General features: G+C 51.4%; 1 protein-coding gene across 3 annotated transcripts; it reads left to right on the top strand.

The window, feature by feature from the left end:
- Positions 1–816: 816 nt before the first annotated feature.
- On the top strand, positions 817–19,987 carry LOC108923283 (beta-catenin-interacting protein 1). Of its 3 annotated transcripts, none has more exons than XM_018733952.2 (4): positions 817–970; positions 7,612–7,726; positions 8,560–8,650; positions 17,824–19,987. In XM_018733952.2, the coding sequence occupies exons 2-4, from the start codon at positions 7,631–7,633 to the stop codon at positions 17,880–17,882; spliced, it is 246 nt and encodes an 81-aa protein (XP_018589468.1). In that variant the 5' UTR covers positions 817–970; positions 7,612–7,630; the 3' UTR covers positions 17,883–19,987. The 3 variants fall into 3 exon arrangements, with proteins under 3 accessions (XP_018589468.1, XP_018589467.1, XP_029105460.1); XM_018733951.2 differs by having other exon boundaries at positions 817–975; XM_029249627.1 differs by lacking the exon at positions 817–970 and adding an exon at positions 982–1,209.
- Positions 19,988–26,309: the final 6,322 nt, after the last annotated feature.

The following is a 26,309-nucleotide window of genomic DNA, read 5'->3' as shown; positions in this document are numbered from 1 at the left end:
CTGCAGTGGTGGTTGGGCTTCCGGTGGGTTCGCGGAAGAGTTCGCGGCTCTCTGGCCGTCAACTGACTCCTTCTCCTGAGCCGCTCCGCTACTCTCTCCTCCTCACCAGCTGCAACTGACACCACAACGCCCTCGGCTCCTGCCTCACACCCTACATCTTCATCAACCCAACATCACTCGCTCCTCTTGTTACGCTGAGGACACTTTCCCAACACCTTCCTGCAACTGTACCTGGGGCTCAAGCTCGTGTCACATGGATGTCCTGGGCGCTGTGGGTTACACATTCATCTGACACTTTTCTCCAAACTCAAAAAGTGAGGTTTGTACACTAAGCTACTTACACTGACACAGGAGGGTAATTATTACTGCATTGGTTCAAGGAAAGTACCTTGGCTTGACCAAGAGTATTGCAGTAGGAGGAGGGATTTAAGTCACAGAAACCTTCCGATTGCAGTGTCACAGGTCTAAACAGAGGCATAACAACTGTTTTGGAGGGAAGCAAAAAATATCTGGCAATATATAATAATGAGCAAATGGAGTTATACATAAATCCTGGTGGAGGGGAATAAAAACACTCCCCGCTCTTTTGTGGATCTGACCACTCCGCTATAAGCTGGGCCGGATAGAATTAACTTATACTTAAGCTGTACACCACGGTACAGTAATTTACAGTATTTCTCCGCTGTAGATAAACCCAGACGAATTTCCCAGTGACGCAGCGCCCTCTAGCGGACACCTGGCAGACAGCGCGGCTCCCCGCGCCATCTAGCAGCGAGTCGCTGGCACTGCGCCCAGCTGACAGAGGCGCCTCGCGCGCGCGCGCGCGCCCCCGCGCGGACAGAGGAACTGCGCCCGCGCCTCATTGGGCTCGAGCGAGCGGCTCCGCGAGTGTCGGGATGTGACCCCGGAACAGGACTCCTCTGCACGAGAGACGCGGCGCTCGAGCGGCACGGACCCGGAGCGGGAGCGGGTGAGGTACACACACGTCACGAACACCGAACACCGAACACACACGCAACGCAAACGTCGATCGCACCGCCACCGCGCGAACCGACGACGCCGTGCTTCTCGTGATCCGTCCCCGGCGCGCGAACGCGGGCGGTCGTCGGCAGGCTCTTTGTACCTGTAAGGGTCCGCGAGCCACCTCGCCGCCGGAGGCTTTGTGTCCGCGGGAGTGCGCGGCGAGCCTCGCGAGGACAGACGCGGGAGGTGGGTGCGCGAACGGGGTTCGTGCTCGCCGCGAGGTGCGAGACGGGGGGGTTTGCGCTCTTTGTGTGTGTGTGTGTGTGTGTGTGTGTGTGTGTGTGTGTTTGTGTAAGTAAGTAAAGGAGTGGGCCCGCGCCGTCTGTGGACGTGCAGACGAGACTCGCGCGTGGGGCAAACTTCGGCCCGTGCCCAGGCGTGCGCGTTCCCGCGGCTCGCTCACACACAGCAGTGTCGGGTGTGTGTGCGCGCGCGCTTATGCGTTCGGAATTGTGTGCTCGGTCCGCGTGTCGTCCAGGTGTGCACGCGCAGGTGTGGTTGAGGTGCTGTACGGACCCAATGGACACCCCACCTGCACTGTGCACATGGTCCGTTTACCCTGTGTGTGTGTTTGCGTGCACAAGCAGGGTATTGGTAGTACCCTGTTACACTGTTACTGTGGTACACTTAGGTGTTTACACTGGTTTACTCATTGTACAGCATGGTCATTTTTACTGTAGCATTCCAGGCCAGGGTTCTACAGATGGGAGTGGGATTCGAACCCAGGTTCGCTCTAAGCAGTGCACTCTTGGTTGCACTGTTTCGAACCCACGTGTCCGCATGTGGAGTCCCAGTTCCCCCAGGGCCTGGACACACCCCCGCTGTGCACCCACCCCCACCCAGGGGGCGAGGCCCAGGTTCCATGGCACTGTCGGGTCGGGCCCCGACCGCATCTTCTGTGTATCGCATGTTCTCCTGCGGTCCGGTCAAGACCCCACACACCCCTCGGCGTGCCATGGGCAGGCGGGGGTGCCGAGCCCCACCCCACCCCCTGTGCACCCAGCTGTCCCCACACAGGGAAGGGCCCCCTCCCCCCCCCGCCGGCAGCCCCACATATGTCACGCATTAGACACGCGACCTCATTCTGTGCCTCACGGTAGGTGTGTGGTTCCACCGTGTCCCGCCGCACGTTCGCCGACACCGAGGAGACGGAGAAAACTCACGATGGTTAAAGTGGCATCGTCTCGGCAACAGATAAACGGTGAATAAAACACCGTTTCGCACCTGAGTCACAGTGCTGGATCGCGGCTAGAGGTTCCCGGGGACACGTTACATGTGAACACGCGTGTGGAGCTGAATTCCACTCCACATGTCACTTTGCGTCGGTCAGCAAATTACACGTGGAGGAGAACAGAGCAGGGATACATTGATATTTAATTTCTATTTATATTTCTGTGTGTAGCAGGTGATTTCTCCAACGTGGATCAATATATGTGTGGATTGATGGGTGGATTCGTCTGTCGATTGATGGATACAGGTGTTGATGGGTGGATATGTGACAGGACAGGTATGTCGACAGACGGGTGCTAAGAACATTAACCCTGGGGCAAACTGCAGTAACTGTACCAGTGTAATGACTGTCGAGGGTGTGGTACTTTGTGGTATTGAGCAGTATTTCATGGTATTCGCTGAGCGAGTTTGTTATTTATAGAAAAATGTGCGGGACTGTATTTTGACAGTTTTTTTTTTATGTTTAAGTCCCATGTGGTTCCTCTCGGTGCTCTTTTCGCCCTTCCCCCGCTCCCCCCAGGGCGCTTCCTGCTGCCGAGCGACTGCGCATTTCAATTGAGCGGCGCTCCTCTCGCGCACGCTCTCCCAGGGGATTGTGGGTAAAAACTGGGTAATGAGTGGAAAAGCAGTCCCTCGGTAATCGGCGCATCGACGCTCACGTGTGGGACGAGCACCTGCGTGTTGGCCGTCCATCGGGACCCGGCTCACGGAGTCGAGAATGGTTGCGGTTCGGGGCGCGGAATGTGCAGGGCGTGGTCCGTGGGAACGGCGAACATGCTTCTCTCCCGCGGCGTGACCTACTTATCAATCACACCGCCCTCCCGCTCTCTCTCCATTGTTGTTTTGGTGCGTCGTCGCCGCTCTTTGCACCACCAGTGTGTGGGCTCGGCACCCGGCAGCAGAGCCGAGGTGTGCAAACCCCCCCGCGCGAACACCTACGTTCCTCGCAGGGCGGTGTTCCTCCCCGTCGTGCCCGAGAGCACCGCCTTCCCAGTCATCCCAACTCGGCGTGCCCAGAAGGCTCCGGGATCGAATCTCACGATGGACGGCTAAGGGCTTGACGATGGCATTCTTGTCAGGACGGCGTCACACTCATGTCCAGCTGTGAGACAGATGAGCAACGCGGTAAACTCATGGAGGCACTGTAAAATCATGGTGATCGAGTGCCAGTCGCACTGGAGCGGTTTGTGTGGTTCTTCCGTTGGAGCCCTTAACCACCGCAGCCCCATTAATTCTCGGGTCGAGACCCTCCCCCTCCAGTAGCTCCTGGGATCCTCTAGGGCTCCGCATGCGGACACCTGGTTTACCGTGCTGCCCGCTGTCACACGTACCTACCTGTTCACCCTTTTATACAGCGGCATAATTTTACTGGGGTAAACTGCCATTATCAGTGCGAGTACCTTGCTCAAGGCTACGGCAGCTGGAGGTGGGGTTCGAACCTGCGACCTTCATGTCCAAAGGCGTGAGCACCTCTAACCACTACGGTACCAGATACCCCACAAGCTCTGCCTTTCTCACAGTGGCTTCTCGCAGGAGGTCCAAGATGTGAGGAAGGAGGCAGCCGTCATCCAAGGTTCGAACCGACCACCTGTAACCGGTCTTGGGGACCGTCTCCACCCTGTGTTCGGGCGTCACTCGCGCCACCTGCGCGAAGTGTACCGTGGTATCGTTTCGCACCCGGAGACTGGAGCGTTTTCAGGGCCGCAGCCCCAGCAGCGGTCCTACTGGGACCGCTGGGATCGGGACCACTAGGGGGCGGAGCGGCGCGGCACCAGATCGCTGGGTTAAGAGGCAGGCAGGCAGGCAGGCAGAACGCTTCCACGGACACTTTGGACCGTCTTCCTCGTGTTCCTTCTGGACCGGGGCTCGGCAAGGGTCAGCAAACGCCCTGTGACCGCGCTTGACCGCACGCGTGACGTTGAGCACCACGCCGCTCGGTGGCCGCTCCAGGTTTTAAACTCTTATTCAGTGAATGAGCTCAGATTTAGTTCACGCTTCTCAATCGCCATTAAAACACTTAGTGTTTCAATGTTCTTTTTATTTCCGTTAAATTTACATCTTTCGTTCTGCTTGTGCTGAATAAGGAGGTTTTTGTGTGTTTTGTATCCCCCTCCTTCCTCCCCTTTTTGTATGTGGCGCACGACTGAGGTAATCGAGGTAATAACAGAGTAAAGAGGTCTCCAGTGCCCAGTAACTGGAAGTATTGTGCACTGTATGCACTGTATCTGCATTGTCCTTCAAATACGTAAATTCCTGCCGTGTGTAGGACAAAACCCCCTGGGGCAAATAATTAACAAAATTTTTATTCCTCTGATTATTTGTAGTTTATGAACACTGTTCTCTGAATTGTAAAATACTACATTTATTATATAATGATACTGCAGTAAGGAAGGTATTATAAGTGTTGTATCATATATCAGTGGGGTTTTTGTCCTGGGGGGGTTTGTCTGGACTCCATTCAAGGTAAATGTGGTCATGTTAAGTGGGGGGGGGTGCGGGAACAGGAGCTGTGCTGAAAGGAATGATGTCATCATTGCAGTACTCTGTGTTGATGTGTTATTTATTCACGCGTGTGAATATTTATGCACATATTAATATGTTTACTGGGCGCTTCAAGTGTTCAGTGGGAGTCACTCCCCCCCCCCGTGATGAACAGGATGCCTATGGGCTTTGTCTTTTCCTGGGCGGAGCCTTTCAGGCCTCATCTTGTCGAGGAGCCGCGTGGTTTGGGGCGGAAAACTCCAGAACGTGTCCGTGTCCTATGGCTCTTCTCAGGGTACCGAGGTTTTTGAGGGGACTGGAAGCAAATACCTTCTGTCCAGCATGTGGTGCAGTGGTTAAAGCCATTGCCTTTCAGGAAGAAGCTCACAGGTTCAAATCCCTGCTCCTGCTGAGTTACGCTTGATTGAGGATTTTACCCTGAACGGACACCGTAAACATTACTCTGCTGTATACATGGGTAAATCAGTGTATAATAGTGGCTTACTCTGTCCGTAGTGCAAAATGCTGTGACGGCAGTTGGCGGCATAGTGGTTAGAGCTGCTGCCTTTGGACCCCAAAGTGGAGCATTTGAATCCAGCTGTAGGCGGGATTGGAACCTGCTACCTAGGGGTGCAAAAGTAGTATCTTTGAGCAAGGTACTTACCCTAGTGTGCTAAAGTAAAAACGAAATTGCCCAGCTATTTAAAAGGCTAAATAATTGTATGTAACGTAACATTGCTAGTCCTTTTGGAGAAAAGCATCGCGCACACACACAGTTTGAACCACTTGTCCCATGCGGGGAGCCGGAGCCTAACCCGGCAACACAGGGCGTAAGGCTGGAGGGGGAGGGGACACACCCAGGACGGGACGCCAGTCCGCCGCAAGGCACCCCAAGCGGGACTCGAATTTGTTATGAAAATTGTCAGGTAAATTAAAATATAAACATAGTAAAAGTTAATATCCGTTAGAAAGAAATGCATTTGAATCCTTCCTTTCATCTGAGTCCTCTTCAGTACTTTTATTTACTGTTTATAGCATATGTATGTGAGTATATAGTGTATAAAAATATATAGTATACTGTATAATACCTATAAAAAATCCCCCCCCGGACTTTGTCATTTTACACTGAATTTGAGTGTATTTAATGGGGCTGCTATTATTATCATTATGATTATAATAATAATTTCTTGTCACTGATCAGCAGAAATAGTCTTTAATAGCAGAGTAAAAAGAAATTTCTTCCTATCATTTCTAATGATTTACCTGCTCGCGACCCTCGGAAAGAAACCAGTCAGAATGTGTTTCGCAGCCCTTCCCCGCCGTCTCTCGGCGGTCACGGGTACGAAAGGACCCGGCGCGTCGCGGCGATTTCACGAACCCGCGTAACAGCGCCGGGTTTGTACCTCCGTACGGAGGATCCGTGTTCGTAACTCTTTGTGTTCTTCACTTTGCTTTTACCACAGCGTTACAGTGAACTAAAGCTCAGTTAAAGAGACTAACAGACACACCCCCCAGTTTACCCTCAGACAGCTATAATAAACAAGCTGTCCTTTGTCACTCTCAAATATTAGCCGTAAGAGACGTGAAAATTAACGTGAATTGGCTGAAAATAAAGACGTCATCTCCACAAACTCGGGTTCGATGCCGATCGTTGACCGGTTCGCCCCGTGAGCGCGGTCGGCATTTCTCGTCTCGTCAGCGATCGCCGACTCTCGGGAACCCCGGACAGGGCCTGTAAACACCGTGGAAGCGGGTTGAATCAAGGCGGCGCCATGTTCCCGTCACGCCGGGGCTCTTTACCGCCATCTGTGTGCTGATCGGCGAAACGCGGTCGCCTTCGCTCCACGACTGATGGTAGTTTGAGGAGAAAATGTAACGAGACGTGTTTTTACTGTAATGGAATAAAATAAACGCGAGAATGTTGGTCGCCTTGAAAACTCGTAACCGGAGCGTTCGTAACGCCAGGAAGCGGGACGAGGTTTGCGCTGTTCGCCATGCGCCGAAGAGCCGCCGGGAAGCGCCCCCCCCCCCCGGCTGCGCGGAACGTGAAGCGCGGCCGCGGCGTGAAACGCCGTCGGAAAATGAGCCACTTTGAAGCGGAGGAGTCCGAATTCGGACCTTTAACAGACGAGCGCTTTGAACCTTTGTGCCGAGGAGCGTTTGTCTGCACCGTTATTTATTCATCCGGTCCTCCTGCGACGCGCGTGTCGGGAGAGGATCCGCCGAGCCGTCGTCAATATTTCATGGCGCGCTTTCCCTCGCACGAGCGAGCCTGGCGTGTGCGTTCGTCGCCCCGGATGACGAGTCCCTCCGGCTCCGTTCGGGGCCCAGATGCACCAGCATCGCCGCGGTGCCTCTTTCATCCTCTGCTTCTCCTCCTCCTCCTCCTTCACGGCGTATCGCTCATCTCCTCTCTCTCTGCCAGCTCGACTTCACTTTCCCGCTCAGTGACACTTTCTTGTCTCTCATCTCTTTCTTTGTGTTTAGTGGCTCACAGTTATTCACCCTTTTACACAGCTGGGTAATTTTACTGCAGCAATTCGGGGTAAGTACCTTGCTCCGGGGTACTCCAGCTGGAGGTGGGATTCGAACCTGCGACCTTTAGTTCCAGAGGCAGTACTGACCTGCGCCACTTACCCAAGGTACTCGTGATCCAGGAGTGCGAACGGGTCAATGCTACGACGACGCAGCTTATGAACGTAATTTGCATCGGATGTCACGGTGTTCGTAATTCATTGTGTTTGTAACTCCGAAGCCCCTTTTACCATAGACTCGCAGCGAATCACAGCCTACTGGCGCAGGAGTCCCTTCGGTTCTTCATGGGTTCGGTGGTGTAAAAACAAGGTGTCGCACCCTGTCGCTCTCTGCTCCCTCCAGATCCACAGGAGCCGGCGGGATGAACCGCGAACAGGCCCCCGCCAAGTCGCCCGAGGAGATGTACATCCAGCAGAAGGTGCGAGTGCTGCTCATGCTCAAGAAGATGGGATCCAACGTAAGTGACGCCGATGCACGGTACATCATCATCATCAGGGCAGTGGGGGACACCAGCGGGGGGGTCATGGTCTCCTATTGACCCGTCAGCCATCAGGCAGGGAGGGACGCGATGTTCCCTCAGTCACCGCACGGTGCCACGTAGCTTGCGGTGTGTAAAGGTTCAAGGGGCGGAGCCTCGGGGTCTTTTATACCCTGGCTGCTCACTTACCAACACAGAAGTCTGTTCGTAACTCATTGTGTTTGTATCTCCAAACTCATTATGAGCAGCAGGTCACAGTCAATAACGACTGCATAATAGTCTTATTTGTTCATTTTCAAGTTCTGTAAAAATCTTGTAAATAGCTGCAGTACATTTTTTCAAAATTTTCGAGGACTTAATATTTTTATTAATGTAGAGTCACAAATGACCGTTGACTGATTCATCCATAAACATAATGCAGCGTTCCATTGTAAATTATCGATAAGCGACCGTGGAACGTCGAAAAGAGCGTGAAAGTTTGCGTCCCCTGGTGAGCTGCTCTATACTGCCCTCTTCTGGCTCGGAGGGTAAACGCAGGTCGCGTAGTTCCGATACGCGTCGACATTTACGAAAGCGTTGGGAAGGGAAAAGGTGACGTAACTGACGTATCTTCAGTCATTCGCAACGTGAACATTCGGAGTAGGAGCCTTTGTTCAGGTTAGAGTGGGCTGTCTTAGTCCTGTTACAAAATGACCGAGGGGTATTGGCTGCTCTGCTATTTCTCCTTTTTCTACAACACATCTTGTGGTAAATGAGCACGGTTTTACTTGCAGTTTTACTGCGGCGTTCGGTCACTCTCTCCCTCTTCACAGCTGACGCAGAGCGAGGAGGCCTTTCTGCGCAACTACGCCGGCGTCGTCCACAGCCAGATGAGCCAACTGCCGCAGCACCCCATCGACCAGGGTACGTGGTCAGCTGAGAGTCCGTCCTCAAACTGCGGGGAAGGGGGGGGGGGGTAAACGTGGTAAACGTTCGGAGTTCCTGCCCTCCGAGAAGCAAGATCCCTGATCAAAAAGACAAGACAATGCGGATCGTCACTCTGATCTGCGTCGTTCGCGTGGGATTAACGCGGTGATTAACGCGGTATTAAACGACCCATTGCTCCGCTCCACTTAGTCCAGTGGACAGCAGGGGGCGCCATGTGAACACCATTGCAGCTGTGCTCTGCTTTCCTCTGTCCTGCCAGCAGTAAATTGCTATTTCCCCAGTGGGTGGGGCTCCATGCTGTCCAGTGCATGTTTTGAAGCTGCCTTGTGAGTCCCATCCTGACTCACCGCTGGATTCGTAGTAAAAGTGTACCTTAGCGTTACTCTATGTGTGACTGGTTACACCGCTGGCTCCACGGCACCCCCTGCGTCGTCCCATGTGCGTCCACTTGCCGCAGGACCAGGCGGCGTGGAGGGGGGAGACGTGGGACGGCGCTCCCGCTTGGCCGCGAGCCCCCGGCGCGCTCGCTTCATCCTTTGTTTCCGTGGAAACGGGCCGCTGCGTACCCCCGTGAGGCATAGCTCACATCGCACGCAGACGTGGGCAAAGCGCTTTCAGCCGTTGGATTCCTCTGAACGAGTCCCGTCGATGGGAACAGAGGAGGCGTTTGGATCGTGTGCCACTCTTTGTTGACGGGCGCTTGGACACATTTGCATTCAAGGTGCCTGTTAATTGGCTCATTAGCATATTTTAAAGCGATGTATATAGAGGCGCCAGGGCTTTGATTGGAGCCCAATGATGTGGAGGGCTGTGTCACTAGGGGATGCTGCCCCCCTCTTGTGTCTGTTCGGTGCACCTCCGGTTCCTTCAAGGGATCCGATCCCCCAACCTTGTGGCAACGGGTCCAGACCCTCATCCTGTTCTCCTTGCTTTAGCAGTCCGCTGTTTGGTCTTTGGTGCGGCGGGTTGTTAACTCGGTTCTCTTTTCTCGGGTTGGGGGGGGTTGCGAGGTGCACGGAAACAGCACTGTGAGACAAAGAGAAGGAATAAATACATATTTGAGCAGCACTGTCGTCGTGAGGGGGGAGAGGAGCGAACACAGCGTGCGCACAGGTTGGGAGGTCCTCTGGGACCAGGGTTATCGTGCAGCTGTTTCCATGGCAACAGTAATAATCCCAGGGAAGGTGATGGGGGTGGTCCCCACGGGGTAACTGTACCGCGGTGTGGTGTGGAGCAGAGCAGCAGGGGCGGAGCCTCACTTTGGAGCCCAGAGTCAAGGCTGAGTGTTAATTAAGGTCCGAATCCAGGAATCTCTCCCTCTCCCTTGCCTTTATCCTTTTGTTTTTGCACCCTGAACCCCAGCCCCTTCCGACTTGTTTTTATTGGGCCCATCCGCTGGGTGAGAAGTGACAAAGAACATGTGACCAACGCACCGCGTGGACAGCTCTCATTTGGGCCGTTGGCTTTGGCCACCAGGGGGCGCTGTTGGGGCCTCCTCTCGAAACCGCGCTCCTTCCAGGACTAAGGAGAAACGCCACACTTTGGGACTGTGTTCCCTGCTACCAGGAGGTCTGGGCTTCCCCCAGGGTCACAGTGTAACTGGTAGGAACGGTGACGCGGCGCGTAGCGTTTGGACGCGCCGTCAGAGAACCTGCTAGAGTGACGGAGGTCTGACGACCGAACGCTTTGTATGGAAGGGGCGGCCGTGCGGCGCCCACGGTCCGATCCGCTGTCAGCTCCGCTCCGCGTGGTTACGGGTATTTATAGCGGTGTCCATGCAACCTTCCTAATGTCCAAAGTTTCCCAGCATGCCCTGCTGCAAGTTCACTGGAAGATTGCTATGAATTATTAATGAACGATGCTCCTCTTTTTTATTTTTTTTTATTTTTTTTACAGACCATCGCCGAAGTGAAGCTCGAGACCATATACGCATGGTAATCAGGGCAGAGGGATTTTATTGGAGGCAGCTAATTGTTTGATCAATTATTGACACCGTTGCTGAGCAGAGCGAGGAAAGGAGCTCCGCACTGGGCTGCAGCAGCTCATGGAGGTTCCTGCAGCATCATTAGTGTGTGTAGCGCTTCTTTTTGCTCGCAGGACCTCAGTGGTGTCGGGTATCTTTAGCCAGCGCAGCCCGTCGGCAAACGTGGTAAAAACAGCACGAGGCTATATATGTGTGTCGTATTTAGGTTACGAGGTTTATATGTATCTCAGCAAAAAAACTACTAGGATGGTGATGAGGAATCGTCGATATTCTGGTAAAGTTCTCTGCAGCTACTTGTGTGATGAACGTCGGTTCATACGGTGAAGGGAACTAAGTTTACCTAAGAATGACACGTCTGCATCTACGTCCATTTCTGCTAATGTAATGCACACGCTATTTTCTTTTAGATGTACGTCGCTTTGGAGAAAAGCGTCTGCTAAATGAACAAATGTAAGGCATCGTCACTGCGGGGGTGTGGCTGCACCTTGTAGGGTTCACCTCCGCTCTGCGCACCTTCCTCGATGTTGAAATAGCTGCGTTCGGTGACGGCGGTTTGCCTGGAGGTGAGGAAATGTGGTGAAGCGGAGCCGGTTCTGCAGGGAGGAATCGTCACGGTTGTTTTCCGGCAAAGTGCTGCTCACCAAAACGCTCTTGTCCCGGCAAAGTCGTGCCACCTGCTGCGCTCTTCTGCTTTTACCACGTCTCGGTCCATGAAGGAGGGTGCGAAGCGAGGCTCTGGAAACGCTCTTGGCTCTGGTTGCGTCAGTCGCGGTGCGTTTCGTGTCTCGCTGTAGCTCCTCGTCCAGTTTGAATCATCAGCCAGCTGCGTGTGTGTCTTGTGCGTGTGGGGAGAAGCGCCGAGGCCAGGTACCGCGGTATCGCCCCCTCGGCTGCGGACATCCCGTGTATTTCCGCGTGCTCTCTGCCCCCCCGACAGCTTGTGCCCTCGACTCCCGTGCGCCAGGGTTCGGCGGACAGCTGGCTCTCTGGGATTTAGCCGGATTGGTGACTTCCTGCCCGCCGCTGGGGGGCTGTCATCTGCCCAAGCGTCACACCGAGACAGATGCGATCTCCAGCTGGCTGCTCTCTGGCCAAATGCACACTTTTTACCCCGTGTTAAAGTGGTGGCTGGTCTTCGGAAATTTAAATTTGTGTAAAGTGGGAGGGGTGTGTGTGTGGGTGCGTGTGTGTGGGCTTCGCAGGGGAACTCAGACTAATGAGGCAGCAGGTGGCATAGCGATCATACCTGCCTGAAGGCCCTGGGTTTGAATCCCACCTCATGCCCCAATACCCTGAGCAGGGTACTTTCCCTGAATGGGTACACTGAAAATTAATTAAGCCGTGTAGTAAGTGGCTGTAACAGGCTTAGCGAACGAAGCTCATGCTCCACGTCTCCTTGGAGAAAAGTTATGACGGTTGGAGTTGTAAACACAACACCCCACACCCCTAGCCAAGGTGAGCCACTTTGAGGTGCAACGTAACCTGCGTCCACATCCTCTCTTCACCGCAGCCCCACGTGGACGAGGCAGTCGAACCCAAAGGCGGTGCGGTCAGCGCAGGCTGTCTCCGGTTTATACCAGAACCCCCGTGGCTCAAGCCGGGTGACCTTGGATGTGTGACCCCAGAGGGTCGAGCTCTAGCGCGGAGGCAGGGGAAACGTTCCTTGACCGAAGACCACGTCTGGTGGCGTCCTTCACAAACAGCCGCTGACGGGTTCCTGCGGTCGTGGTGATGCAGCCGTTGCTAGGATACAGCTCCTCGGACGACACGTTTCCGTCCTGACAACAGGAGGGCGTTGTGACGCGTTTGCTTGTGTGTGCGCGCGTATGTGTGCGGGGAGGACGTGCCTTACAAAGGCAAAGAAACACGTGATCTGTCTCACACGCACAAGCCTGGAGTCTCGACTGAGCTGGAGTCCTTGAGCTGTTTGGGTCCCACCGCATACATGCCAACGCCAGTTAGAAGTAAGAGCAGAAAGTGCCGAGTCACTGTAAGAATACGGTAATGTACTACACATGAGATTGGGCCCAACGGGGGGTAAGAATTAGAACGTGCCAACATTCTTGGTTTGTGTTACGTCCTAGTTGAATAAACCGATCGATGCAATTTCGTTAACCCTTTAATCGGTGAATTTATGACCGACTTGTTTTATTTTTCACTCATTGTGACAAACATCATGTTTCATACGCTGCATGTGTGGCTAGACTCGAAATCATCGCCCCGGTTCAACAGTAGCTGCATAAGTGACCTCCTGAGGAGTGCTCATGTGTATGCAGGGGGGCCAGTTAGGGAGCTTATACAGCTCGAGTGGCACTGGGGGTGGGGGTCGGGGGGGATCTTCAAACATGTCACAGATAAGAAGGTAAATATGTTTGAATCGGTACCGTTTCCTTCCCCTTCTCCACGTATTCTGGGCACCATCGTTCTTCATCAGGCTCTTCTCCGTCACTGCACTTTTCACATGGGAAGCGTCACAGAGCTCATCATCTGTCTGCAGTCATCATGGATCACCGATGACCTGGGAAACTGACTTACATTTATCAGAAAGTTTTCTCCAAAGCGACTTCCAATGAACTCTATGTAGTGTTATCAGCCCCCACACCTTATTCACTGCGGTGACTTACACTGCTAGATACACTCCTTACACCGGGTCACTCATCCATATGTCAGTGGAACACACACACACACACACACACACACACACACACTTTCTGTCACTCACACTATGGGGGAACCTGAACAGCATGTCTTTGGACTGTGGGAGGAAACCAGAGCACTCAGAGGAAACCCACACAGACACAGGGAAACCATGCAAACTCCACACACGCTGAGTGGGGAGCGAACCCACGTCCTCTCACATCCCCCAAGCACTGTGAGACAACAGCGCTACTCGCTGTGCCGCCGTGCTGCTGTACTTTGTTCTCTCAAGGCCTTTTAGGTCCCTTCACTGCACTGGAGATTCAGCTGAGGGGTGGAGGACTGTCACACTTCAGATTCCGTGTTTGTAGCCCAGTGACGACCAGCGTTTCCATGGAAACAAACTAGCGGACAAATTGGCGATGGAGCCTTTGGCCCAAGAGTGCACCGTGTGTGCAGGCAGTTCAACCAAAATAATGATTATGTGTTGCCACCATTAGGGGGCGCGGTGGGCTTGGACGGGTCCCGCTCTCTGGCGGGTCTGAGGTTCAAGTCCTGCTTGGGGTGCCTTGCAAAGGACTGGCATCCTATCCAGGGTGCGTCCCCTCCCCTCCAGCCCGACGCCCTGTGTTGCCAGGTTAGGCTCCGGTTCCACGCGACCCTGTTTGGGACAAGCGGCTTCAGTCAGTGTGCGTGCGTGCGTGCTGTCACCAGACCTCTTGGCGCTGACTCATCTCAGCAGAAGAATGGCGGATCAGCTCGCACTCTTCTCAAGTACTTGACTGAGAGACGTGCGAAATCCAACTGTGACGGGAAACATTCAAACTCAAAGATGGGAGTCAAGACCCTGAGTTCTGTGTTGCCTTAGAAAAGCTTCTGCTGCATGAATAAATGGAGAATTCTGGGGCCACTTTACAGATAGTAGTCGGTAATATTTGGAACGGATACGAAAAGTAGGAAGGACCTGAACGTTGGTGGGGAAAAGCAATAGCTCTTCAGGAGAGTCATGTTCCCTCTTCATCCGGCCTGTGGGAGCAGTTGAAGGCAGTAAGAATGATGGCGAGAATGAACATTGCAGCCACATCAGCATTCCAGGCCGCCCACCCCGTCTGCGTAGCTTCCGCACGTCCTGGCTGGAAACGCTCTTCTCAGGACTTCTCTTCGGCTGCCTGGAAATGGAAGCAAAGGAAGATCTGTGGAATGAGCTAGAAACACCAGGGTGCAGGTAGCCTTGTTGATGGGGCAGATGGACGGAGAAGTTTGTCCTCCCAACTTTGTCTAGAATTCGTGGAAATCACTTGTAATAAAGCATAAAAATGCTATCTACTGTGTACGTATGGAAATGTTGCAGTTTGAATCACTCTTGTGTGAAAAGTGCGCAAATTATCGGTTATCGTTTTGGCTGAATTTGGTTGAGCCAAATTGAGGGGGCAAAGATGGCTGAGGGGTTGCGAGTCCTGGCCATCCGATCTGTCCATTGTTCCCCCCTCATTTAATCGAGCCGATCCATTCGTTGCAGGACAGAGGCGAATTTACTCAGCCGTCGAGAGGGAAGTTGACTCCTCCATTCCATGAGCCCAATGAAAAGTTGGTTGTCTCTTGGCACTCGGAACAGCGGACCACCTCTGTGGTCCTCAACTGTACCCTCACCTCTAGTAGCGCCCTCAGCCGTACCCTCCTGTTTCCCATCTTCTCGAGCTTTCGAGGCCTCCTTGAAGATGTGCGTGGAGGACACCCCAGCCTCAGTAGCCGGAACAGTCCATTGGTTGAAGTCTCCCAGTGTCTCCTGGAAGACTGAGCAGAATAGGGTTTGGTGGAGGTCTCCGTGGTTCGACAGCAGGATGAATAACTTCATTGTCACCGATGAAGCAGTGAATCGCTAGGGCTAGATGTTCATTTTAAAAGCGAAACATGGGAATGCAAGTAGGAACTGCTCTGAAAGGTTGTCGGTCCTAATCCTACCAGGGTCCTGGTTTTAAAACTTGGAACACAGGAACTTGAACAGATCATTGCTCCAGTCAGTGATCCAGCTGTGCTGATGTGTAAATGTGAGCTTATTAATGTCTCTCAAGAGCAATACTCAGCAATTACATAATGATGATAAAAATACAATATGTGATATTTATTGCCCTTCAGCTGAAAAATGTTGACGGTGGGAAGGATGATATGGCTCAGCGTGATGCTCACTGTGATCTCTGGAAAAGGACGACGATGGGGAGGAATCTTGTAACCAGAGTGGTGGAAACACATTGCACAATTGATCTTTATACATCGGACATAATGAAATATGTTATATACAGTTGGTGTTGAAAGTATTCACCCCCTAGACTGTTCCACTATTTTTTTCCCAATCAAAACACATTTGATCTGGATTTTTTTTCTTAGAAGGGTTAGCAAAGCATTTCGATGGCCGATAATCACCTTTAATTTTAAAAGGAAGTTAAAAAAAAAAAAAATACAGAACTCCAAAGCCCAGCTTTGAAAAGTATTCACCCCCTTTCGTCCTTAGGGATGTTTTGTAGCGGTTCAGGTACAGCACACACATGAATATGTAATATTATTGTAATGTTTACTCATCGTTGGAGAAGCCATTTAAAGTAGGTGTCTGTTTTGCAATGTGTACTCCTCTAAATGGATCTCGAGGAACATTTCTGACTTATCGTTGTACCCACGGGTGTCTCTCTGCTGGTATCTCCCCGGGGTTCCTGTGCTCAGTATGCAGCTCTGCTCCCTTGTTTGACACCTGTCATTCTTTTGTTGCGTCTCCCTCTGCATCACGTCCCCTGCTTTCCAACTCAGTCACTATAAGCTACTGCAGAACTTTCTCTCTGTTTCTTTCCATCTTGCTGATGTGTATTTCGGAGGAGGCCAACGAATCCATATTCCTGTGGGCGGCTGCGAGGAAGCGAAAACTCCTATTTCCTCGACTCGTTTTGTTTGCTCTGCTTTCCCTCTGCACTTTTGTCATCCGCCGTTTGGTTTAATTGGTCCTCAGCGCTGCCGGGTTTCCGAATCAGCTTGAGGAACAACACCTCATTTTTCGGCAAAACGGGCCGCTCTCCGTTTCTTGCAGAGCTCCCGGGTCGGAAAGCCGCAAGGTTGTTTCTCCACCCCACACCTCATACCCTGTCCAAATGTGCTTCCGTTCAGGCCGAGACCACGGTGTGGGTTGTCCTGAAAGGTGGTCGATGAAGAGATTAGCTCGTTACTCCCGGCCCGGTGGACATGCGGCCTCACCGGCTGCCGGGGTCACAGGTCAGAGGTCGTCTCCCTTTGTGCCGAGGCGAACCCAGAGATCGTTGAGCTGCGCAATTTGAAAACCGTTTGGAGCGGATTGTCAGCGCAGGATTTTCCGTTCCCAGAATAGCTGAGTCACAGCGACAAGCGAGGATGGTGGCCTTGTGATTACCGAGCTGCTGTTGACACCAGAAGGTTACGGGTTCAAGTCCCAGGAGGGGTTGTTGGGCACTTGAACTTGCGGAAGTCAACGCAGCAAATTTTCCAGCGCTTGAAATGTGTTGAAAGTGGAACCCCATAAGATACGGAGTTATTGTTCACGTTCTGTACCTGGCCGAAGGAACCAGCTGCCAGCTCTCGGCTATAAATATCGACATGAGAGCGCACTGGCTGCTCAGCTTCCAAACACAACCTGCACCGGAAGTCTGTGGCTCGGATTTCTTTCTCACTTTTACCGCTTCACAATTCATAATCAATAAACACTTAATAATGCAAACATCGCTTGGCTTGTTTACTGTTTAGGTTTGGTAAAAATCTTAGAAATAGCTGTAATAAATGAAAACATTTGCTAAGACTTGCAAAAATCACACACACACACACACACACACTAAACGTAAAAATTTCTCCTTTCCAGAAAGTCCCGTTTGGTGTCAATTGTTGGCTCATTCATCCCATAAACATGTCCGGCTCTCGTGTTCTTATTCATCTGGAAGTTGTAAACACCATGCTAGTGAGTTGAATGAAAGCGGTTCCACGCTCCTAATCCGTCTGGCTGCTCATTGCTGCCGTCCATCAACTCAGAGGGTGAACGCAGGTGGACAGAAACACTGTAAATAGCAGATATATGAAGAAAAGAAGCTTTTTTTTGCAGCGAAAAGCAGCGCCTCCCTGTCAGCTTGTAGCAGCAGGCGCATTGGGCTCTAGCTCTTGGGGATTTGGGATGAAGACCTCGACCCTGGGCCTCCAGTCCGAGTGGGGACGAAGGGGGGCTGGAATGAGTTTCTCATTTGGAGGAGAGATCAGCCTTCAAGCAGATGACCGTTAACCCCACCCTCTCGGTGGTAGTAAACAAGGAGAAGCGCATTGAAAGTTCTCTGGCCCCAACAATGCAATCAACACGAGGGGACTGGGCACGCCGTTTAATCGAGAGCCGCTCCTCATCGCTCCTCTCCCTCTCTGCTCGTCACCACGGAGACGCGGTATGCCTCGTAACGCGAACATCCCTCGGTTTAGAGCCGAGTTGTCGGGGCGTCGGGTTGTGACGGCGAATCGTTTTGTCTCCTTTCCCCAGGTGCTGAGGATGTGGTGATGGCTTTCTCGAGGTCAGAGACGGAGGATCGCCGGCAGTGACCTCCGGCCATGACCTTTCTGCCCTGCTGAGATACGGGAGAGTGGGCGGGGCATCCACGACGGGAGAGGGAGGCATTTGGACGGTTCTCGGTGCCGACTGACTTCCTTCCTCTCTCCTCCTCCTCCTCGTCTCCCATCCCCTTCCTCCTGATCCCGCTCTTCCTCGCGCCAGCTGTCACGCTACGTCGGGTCGTGGGCCCAGCCCGAGCCCTGCCGTTGGACCTTGGGATGGAAGCGGAACGAATGGAAAGAAGCAAACTCATATTGGGGCTGGATTAAGCCCAGCCCAGTCCAGTTGGGTCCAGTCCAGCTGGGTTGACTGTACCTGCGCCGCGACCCTTCCGTTATGCTGAGTGGCTGAAGGAGCCTCGAACAAGACTTGTTTGCTGTAAGAACGAAGGACTTTCAGAGTGTTTCACGAACTCTTCTTTGGAACATCCGCGATGACGCGTTCTCTTATTTCCTGTATTTATGCGTTGCTCTTTCAAAGCCCGAGAGGAGATGCTGGCGAACGTTGTTTGTGAGTAGTTCAGTCATGACCACGTGTTCGTGCTGTAGGCTTTGTTTCATTTGTGCGCCCAAAATGCGTTCTGGCACAACGTTGAGTCTCTTGTGTCTCCGCTTGCTGGCAGGACGACGTACCGAAGGACCATCACCATGTGGGGGATTAAGGCGGCAGGAATGGGCGGGGCATGGCAGCGATGTGGGTGAGGCATGGATGTTTGTGGGCGGGGCATGGGTGGTGATAGAGCAGGCACACGACAGCCCCTCCTACCCAGGGTTTAACATTCTTGAAAAAGACTAAACCTTCTTACTGTATAGACTATAAGCAGACGAAACGATAAACGAATGCGCTCATTTGTGCCAACTGTGTTTTATTATATTCCTACACTGAGAGGAAAGGCAATCATGGTTTTTAAGTGTTTCTAGCGATTGTCATAGGGTCTAATTTATTGATTTTTGTTACACTATCAAACTGTATTAAACTGTTTTTACTGTGTGGGTAAGGGGAAGAACGCGGTATAAGTGTTTCAGTGTGAAGTGACGTAATCATTTGTGGAGGTTTAGGGTGAAAGCCGGAAGCTGTACAATAAAGAACGCTATAGATGTGCTGGTCATGGACACAGCTTTACAGCGTTGGTATGCGTGCGCGTGCGCGCACACACACACACACACACACACACACACACACACACACACACACACACACTCTATCATTGACACTACAGCAAACAAAACTGTGTTTGCAAAGGAAACATCCTTTTTGTCTGCATTGATTTTTCATTTTAGTGCCATTTTTAATTTAAACTGGAATTTAAATGTATTTTCCGTTTTTTACGTGCTTTAAAAAGACAGTCGTTCTCATATTACTTAACACGCAGTATTTGGTGTGTCCGCTTTTGTGACGACATTTACCTTTGAGTCATTCACGTTCCGAACGCTTGGCACGTTTTGCAGCGCGCGTCCGAACCCACGGCCAAGGCACCTTTCGCCCGTCTCAGGTGGAGCGCGGTTCAGGTCCCGGTTTGTCTTCAGCATTGAATGTGTCCACTGTCCACCTCCTGTCCATTTATTGTGCCGACGTCCAGCACTCGAGTTTGTCTTGTGTTTTCTCAGCTGTACAGACACACTGGCCGTCGGTCGCCGTGTGTTCGTTCTCCATTTTTAAGGTTTTTCAGGTTTCAGTATTTGGGACACGTTTCTTGTGCCCGACTCCATGTATGTATCTCACGCTGTTTCTGCGTTTCTAGTCTGCGTACGACTGTCACTGTGTTTGGGAGACTCTTTTGTAACTGCTATAATTTTCAGCATGCTTTTTCCTATTGCTAGTGCTATACCTCCTAACGTGGTAATTTGTCCATGCTTGGTTGCTTGACTTTTTATTTTACTTTGTTTCTCCTCTCCCCCGATGCCTATTAGTTAAATCTGTGCCTGCTGGTCTGTTTTTAAACACATTCTTTGAAAACCTGTATCTAGTAGACCATAAAGGAATGAAAAAGTGAAGAGCATTTTGTTTCCTCATGAAAAGTTGAAATGTTTGAACTTATTGAAAGGAGTTTAACTGAGATTTGAAATGATTTAATAAACATTTCGTTGTTCTTCACCTCTGGACAAAATTGTGACCGGTGCTTATTTTCTCATGTACGGAATACTGACTCACAGTTCTCAATTTTACACCTTTATGCACATATTCTGTTGGTGCGCTTGTGATCTATTTTTCCGGTTTGTTAATTTTTAATGTCATTATTTTACTTTTTCTATTTTGTAAGTTTCTGCTTCGGGGAAAATACCAGCTGTGTGTCTCGCGTGAGCGGATAGGTAGCAGTAAAGAGCACCCAAACTGTGGGATCACCATAATTCAACTGTTTTTTTTAACCTTTTACTCTATGACTTTGGTCCCAGTTGCGTTTGCTAGCGGAGAAGTCGGGCTTTTCAGTACGTCTCCAAAGTAGAACACCGACTCTCCTCGTGGGATGCAGGGCCTCAAGTTCTACATCACCTGATGTTTTCAGGATGAGACCGCAGGGCTGCTGAGTGGCTCCTTTGCTCTGTGCTTCTGTTTTCTCTTTCCTGTCCACCAGCTCATCACATGACTGGCGTCGCTTTATTCTGCCTCTTCTCAAGTGATACAGAGCAGCTCCAGGACGGAGGTAAAAGCCTGTAACCTGTTCCTGCTGCGGGAAGGATGTACGGACCCATCGAGGTGCTCCAGTCCCGTGGAACTGATCCCCGAGGGAAGTCGTCATTGGCCATTCCTGCGTGCAGGCTGGTCGTCTCTTGGCTCGGACGCCACGCCAGCTGGAGACTTGAGCGGTGCCAAAATTTTTCTGTCAGCGCAGTGATGCTCTTGTCACTTTTGAGTGGAGGCAGCGGTCAGTCCTCACTTCTGTCGTCGAAGGGGGTGTGTTCATTGTCGCCATGACCGAGTCCATCCATGCCACGGACCTGCTGCCTGTGCTCTTCTCCATCCTCAAACCCCTGCATGGACCACTGGACACTCGTCTCTTGTGCTCCCAATTCAGCTTGACCTTCCGCTGCAAAGCAGTCGTTAACATTCAGAGCGACTCACTCGAATCACCGTACCGTAACTAGACGCTCGACCAGAGTCTGAATTTTTACCTCCACTTCTGGCTCGTGGGGTCAGTGCCTCTGCCTGGAACAGAGGAGTGTTGCACGTTTGATGCGCGGAGACCTCGCAACCCTCGAGAGTTCCCGACGGGTCTTGTTTAATTGGTGGGAGCGAAAACATGGGGCCGCAGGGTGCCGGAGGGGACGGTTCGCTAATCCGCACTTTTTTCTGCAGCTGACAGCATCGTATCGAGGGAGGGTAGCCATGAGAGACTGCGGAAGGCTGCTCTGCCCCCGGTGGTGACCCTGAGGACACCGAGGGAGTCTCGGACAAGGCTGCCATTGGACGACCTGTTGCTCCGGGGACGACTTTGAAACTTCCTCGCTGCCAGATAGCAGATGTAATCAGGGGTTCTGCCCATCCAAGATGTGACTTTCAGCCATCAATCGGTGTGTTCCTGGAATGTAAGGGAGTGGCACCCAAAGAGGAAGGTGACGGAGAAGAATCCAGGACAGAACGAGAGGATTTCGGAAACTCCCGTTACTGAAGGAGCTCAGAGCTGCTGCGGTGTGATCCTCAAGATTTTCCGACCTTTTACTGTGATTTACCCATTTCTTTGAAGGGGTAATTTTTACTGTATCGCTTCAGAGTAAGTACCTTGCTCAAGGGTACTACAGCAGGAGGTGGGATTTGAACCCCGAACTGTCGATTACTACGTGACCCGCTGCCCTCAAACAATACACCGTAATTAACCAAAATACAATGAAGTACCTGGCTAATTGTGTATTTGTGGACGAATGGGACCAGTGGAAAGTGAGTCCAGCTGAGTACACATGTGGGACAACGTGAACAAAAGAGCGAACCCAGAGTGTCCATCTCTGGGGAGACACAGCATCTCCTTTCCTGCCCAGAATTGTTGAGCGAATGTCAAATGTGGAACAAAAGATGTAGTTCCCCCCGAATGGACTCTCAGTTCTCACTACTCCATGGACAGGAGACCACGAGAACCTCCGTCCCCAAACAAGTCCAGCTTTCCTTTCCCAAAGGGGACACAGGATCACCCCGACGTGACATTAAACGACCACCAGAGAGAAAATGCGGCAAACGCACAGTTCGCACCGAGTGTGACTGCGATCGCTGGTACCGACACACGTGAACCACTGCGGAACGTCGGTACGTTCATATTCACATTCATGTTCCAGCTGTGGTAGCAGCTCTGTGAGCTTCATGAACCCGCCCTTGCTTGTCCTGGAGCATCAGGGACGCCCCCAGTTCATCAGACAGGCTGTCCCAACTCGGTACACACTCATTTCTCCAAAGCGACTCGCACAGATATACACTTTTATACAGCTTATCGGTTCGGTGTAAGAAACTTGGTTAGTCGTACTGTGGCAGGGTTCGAACCCGGATCCTTAACCACGTGCTGTCCCACAAGCCAATAGCTGTTGAGCAAGGTATCTAGGATTACTGTGGTATTTGTACACCTTTTTTTGCTCGTAAACCGATAAACACGCAACTGAAAGGAACGCGCGGCTCCTCCCATCCCTTTGGAAGCGATTCCCAGGTGTGCGACGGTCTTGTAGTCTTCAGCACGACTCGCCTTTCCTCGCTGCGACAGGAAGTGACGTCACAACTGGGCGTCGACCATTCAGATCGTAGTCAAATATCCGAGACCTCCTTTGTCTGGATTTTTTGTTTCTTAAATCCTTTTTCAAACATCAGTCACCGTCTACGGTTAGTCAGCCTGGATTCCATTTCTTTGGAGATTTGCATAATTTTTCAGCACTAAGCCTCCATGGCAGTCAGCCATGCAAAATTGGAAGCGTGTGCTAAACGTGGCTCGTCGCGCCACACAGCGATCACCCCCCCGGCAGGTTGGAGCTGCGCCACTTAAGGGATTCGTCTTCTGGGGACGAGTCACGATTCCTGAAGGATGTGTCGCGCTGAGGGCTCTCGCATTTATCAGACACTTTTCTCCAGAGTAACTTACAACATTAAGCTGCTTACAATTATTTACCCCTTTATATAGCTGGGTAATTTTAGCAGAACAATTTAGGATAAGTACCTTGCTTAAGGGTATTACAGCTGGAGATGGCAATCAAAGATGCAAGCTTTGGGTCCAACGGTAGCAGCTCTAACCACTACATTACCAGCTACCCTACTATCGCACCTGACCCGTCGAAAGGTGCCGTGCTTCCCAGAAGCAGTTTGGCTCAATTCCCTTACCCCCTCCCCTGACGGGATTCATTTGTCCCCTGCAATCATCCCGTGAACTGAATTCCAAGTCGTAGGGGTTTGAATGACCTTTTACTTCTTATGCAAAAGTAGTAGGTTCCCAGACTAAATGTCACTGAAAAGTTATTTTTATGCATAACCACCAACATATAATATTGCTAACATAAATTATTGAATTGTTTTGCTTATTACCTAAGTTATCACAACAGGTCCCATGAATTATGCAAGGGAGTGAATAATTTTTGGAGTGTCAATGTTCTACAAGAGAAACGCTTTATTTATGACAGTGTAAGAGTACTCGTGTTATAAAAGCTGTTTACGTGATTTAAATAACTGAGTTCATGTTTAAATTTTTCTACTTTGTCTCTAAACATTTGTATCGAATGTGCTGCTTTAGTAAGAGTTAGATTAACCGTAATCCGTGTTGTGATTGGTTGGGATTGTCAATGTGACAGGAAGTAGGAAGCAGGAAGTGCGTACAGTAGCTGGTTTTGTTCAAGAAAAAGCAAAGGTGTCCATGTGTAAAGTGACACACATCTTCGGCAGTGAATAAAATACCTGTTGTTGAATTAAAATTACCGCAGAACTAGGATAAATGCTGTTCTAACAAATAATAAGCTCATTATATGAAAAATATGTAGCCGGAGGAACCGTAGCTATGACGGAAGGGCGTACGTTCCCAAGGGTGCGACAGAAGGGCCGCCCTCGGAACAGACCTCAGAAGTCGAGATCTTTTTTTCCATTTTGCCAGTCACCTCTTTCATTGATTGACTGGTGGAACAGTTTATTAATATGTATTTTTAAAATCCTCTCTCTCTCGAGGCCCCGGTTGCTCCAAGTTGCCCTTTCGATTCGTACGCTGCTCGGGGCGAGTTTGAGTTTACGGAGCATGTGGCCCGCCTGCGGTGGACGATCCTGTTTTTAGACACGGCTCTCCTCGACAAGGTCGCCCATCAGGGCGGCTCCCCACGGCTGCCCGCGCTCTCGCGAGGGTGACGGATCGCCGAGCGGAGGAGGGCACCGCGGTATCCTTCTGAACGGTGAGTTCGTCCAAACCGATTCGTGTCCCCACATTTAAAAAGGGTCTAAAAACACGCCTCTTCCAACTCACTTCTCCCACGAGCCCTTAAATTCATGTAGTGTAAATGTTCATGCTGTATAACTGAGATCATATGTGTTGAACAGCAGATAAATCTTTACGCAGCTACTCCTGTAATGTAACGTAAATGTTTATATATATGTAAAAAGAGATTAGGAACGTGATTCAGAATCGTGAGATGTACGTCACTTTGGAGAAAAGCGTCTGATAAATGAATACGTGTAAATATATGTAAAATGTAAATATGCTGTATGTTTTTATTATGACAGCTGGTCTGGCAATATTTTTTTTTTTAATCATTTCCTCAACATTAGATTTATACGTAAAACTGTCCATGCACACTGGAAATCCCAGGGGCTTCAGCTGTACGTTTGGACCAGGAATGTACATAGAGGCTGAAATGGTGCATTTTTTTTTCCCGCTCTCGTTAAATAAATGCATCTCCCGGGAAGGACGTAATGAAGGAAGTGATGAACCTTTGAAGTGCATGAATTAATTGCAAGAGATGAGGTTTGCGCGGGCGGTGGGAGCAACACGCACACAGATGTAAACAACAGAGATCCCGCCCACTTTGGGTCAAACCCGGCAAACAAAAGTCTTTGGTGCTGTTTTGTTCAAAGGGGCCCTTTTCTCCAGAGAGCGAAATGAGTGAGGCATTCAGCGCTGACGTGTTCATGTCCTCAGCGACGTGCTGGTGCTGCTGTTGCGTTCATGGAGTGCGTGTGTCTGTCTGTCTGTGTGTCTGCGTGTGTGTGTGCGTGTGTGTCGACACCAGCAGCCTCCTCCAGATTCGAAACGTGAAATTTTCCCATTTCCTTCAGTGTGAGTGGCGCTCGCGCTCAACCATGAGCCTGGATCCCCTTTCGCGGCAAGGGACCATCACAGTGTCATGTTTCAGGTCAAAGCCGAGCTGTCACAAGGCCATTGTACTGCCCCCCTCCTCGCTCCCCACCACCGCCAAAACACTTCGATTATCGGTTGAGGCCTTGAAGCCCCTCTGGCTACAGAGACGTCACGGTGCTGAAATGTCCCGTTGTCCTTGAGAATGCTCCACGACAGCACATTGAGGACGACGGCGAGCCAAAAAATCGTGAAGGATGACCCCCCCCCCGCCGAGGGCCTGCACTCTGTCTACACAGTGCTTCTCGTTGTCACTAGTCCTTTTCCCGTCTCCTGCTCTTTCCTGCGAGGTGACGACTGCATGCTGTGACAGTGCAGTGAATAGCAGCTGGCAGGCGCTGGCCCACCTGTGTCTGTCTGTCTGTCTGTCTGTCCATCTGTTTGTCTGTCTGTCTAACCTTCTATCTGTCTGTCTGTCTCCAGTAACTGAGTCATACCTTCACGAGCTGCTCTTCCGTTACGCTGTCAAGTGTCCTCGTTTTGCCATGACGAAAAGCACCACGGCCAAAGCAGGACGGCCCTCTCGCTGGCACTTGTCCAGCATCGCTGCACTGCTCCTAACAACCGGAGCAGAATCTGGACCACCGGCACTTGGGATTAAAGAGGAAAGGTAGGAATGACAGAGGCTCTCCTCTGGGGAAATGAAATAAAACACAGTAGAAAAATGGGTACTGCGCTGCACCACTCCACAGCCTCGACAGTGAATAATGAAACCAGCTGCACGCTGCACTTCACGGGAGCGTTCATCGCTCTCTTTCGCGCGTTAGTCGAAGGCGAAGCGCCGACACCTCGAAGGAGACTCACCGGCGGCAGCAGTGTAATGTTTTCCGGGGTTTATGCGTGTTCCCTGCATGCTCTCGTTCCAATACCGACAGCTTAACGTGTAACCCAATTAGCGGCCTTAAACGAAGGAGCAGAGACGCATTTGTCCATCGAGACTGAGCTGAACACGGTCCACTTAGCGCCTCCTTTCTCTGCAGCCCGTTCCCTGCAGTTGATATTTGCCACGGGTGTTATGTCATTGAGGGAGTTTGAGAATTCTAGAATGATCTGAGTGGTCGAGTGACCCGGAATGCTGAAAACAGCACCGTGATTTAAAGTATTCTGGTTGGCTGAGTGTTCC

This window comes from Scleropages formosus, chromosome 2 (assembly GCF_900964775.1).
Source record: "Scleropages formosus chromosome 2, fSclFor1.1, whole genome shotgun sequence".
Classification (NCBI taxonomy): domain Eukaryota; kingdom Metazoa; phylum Chordata; class Actinopteri; order Osteoglossiformes; family Osteoglossidae; genus Scleropages; species Scleropages formosus.
The sequence above is the reverse complement of the archived record's forward strand: the minus strand, read 5'-3'. Positions and strand labels throughout refer to the sequence as shown.

Bases quoted from the DNA above. Each gene is read 5' to 3' on its own strand.
- LOC108923283 (XM_018733952.2), top strand. From the start codon at position 7,631: ATGAACCGCGAACAGGCCCCCGCCAAGTCGCCCGAGGAGATGTACATC. The intron at 7,727-8,559 runs GTAAGTGACGCC...CCCTCTTCACAG, and splicing joins TCAAGAAGATGGGATCCAAC to CTGACGCAGAGCGAGGAGGC. The intron at 8,651-17,823 runs GTACGTGGTCAG...TCCTTTCCCCAG, and splicing joins GCAGCACCCCATCGACCAGG to GTGCTGAGGATGTGGTGATG.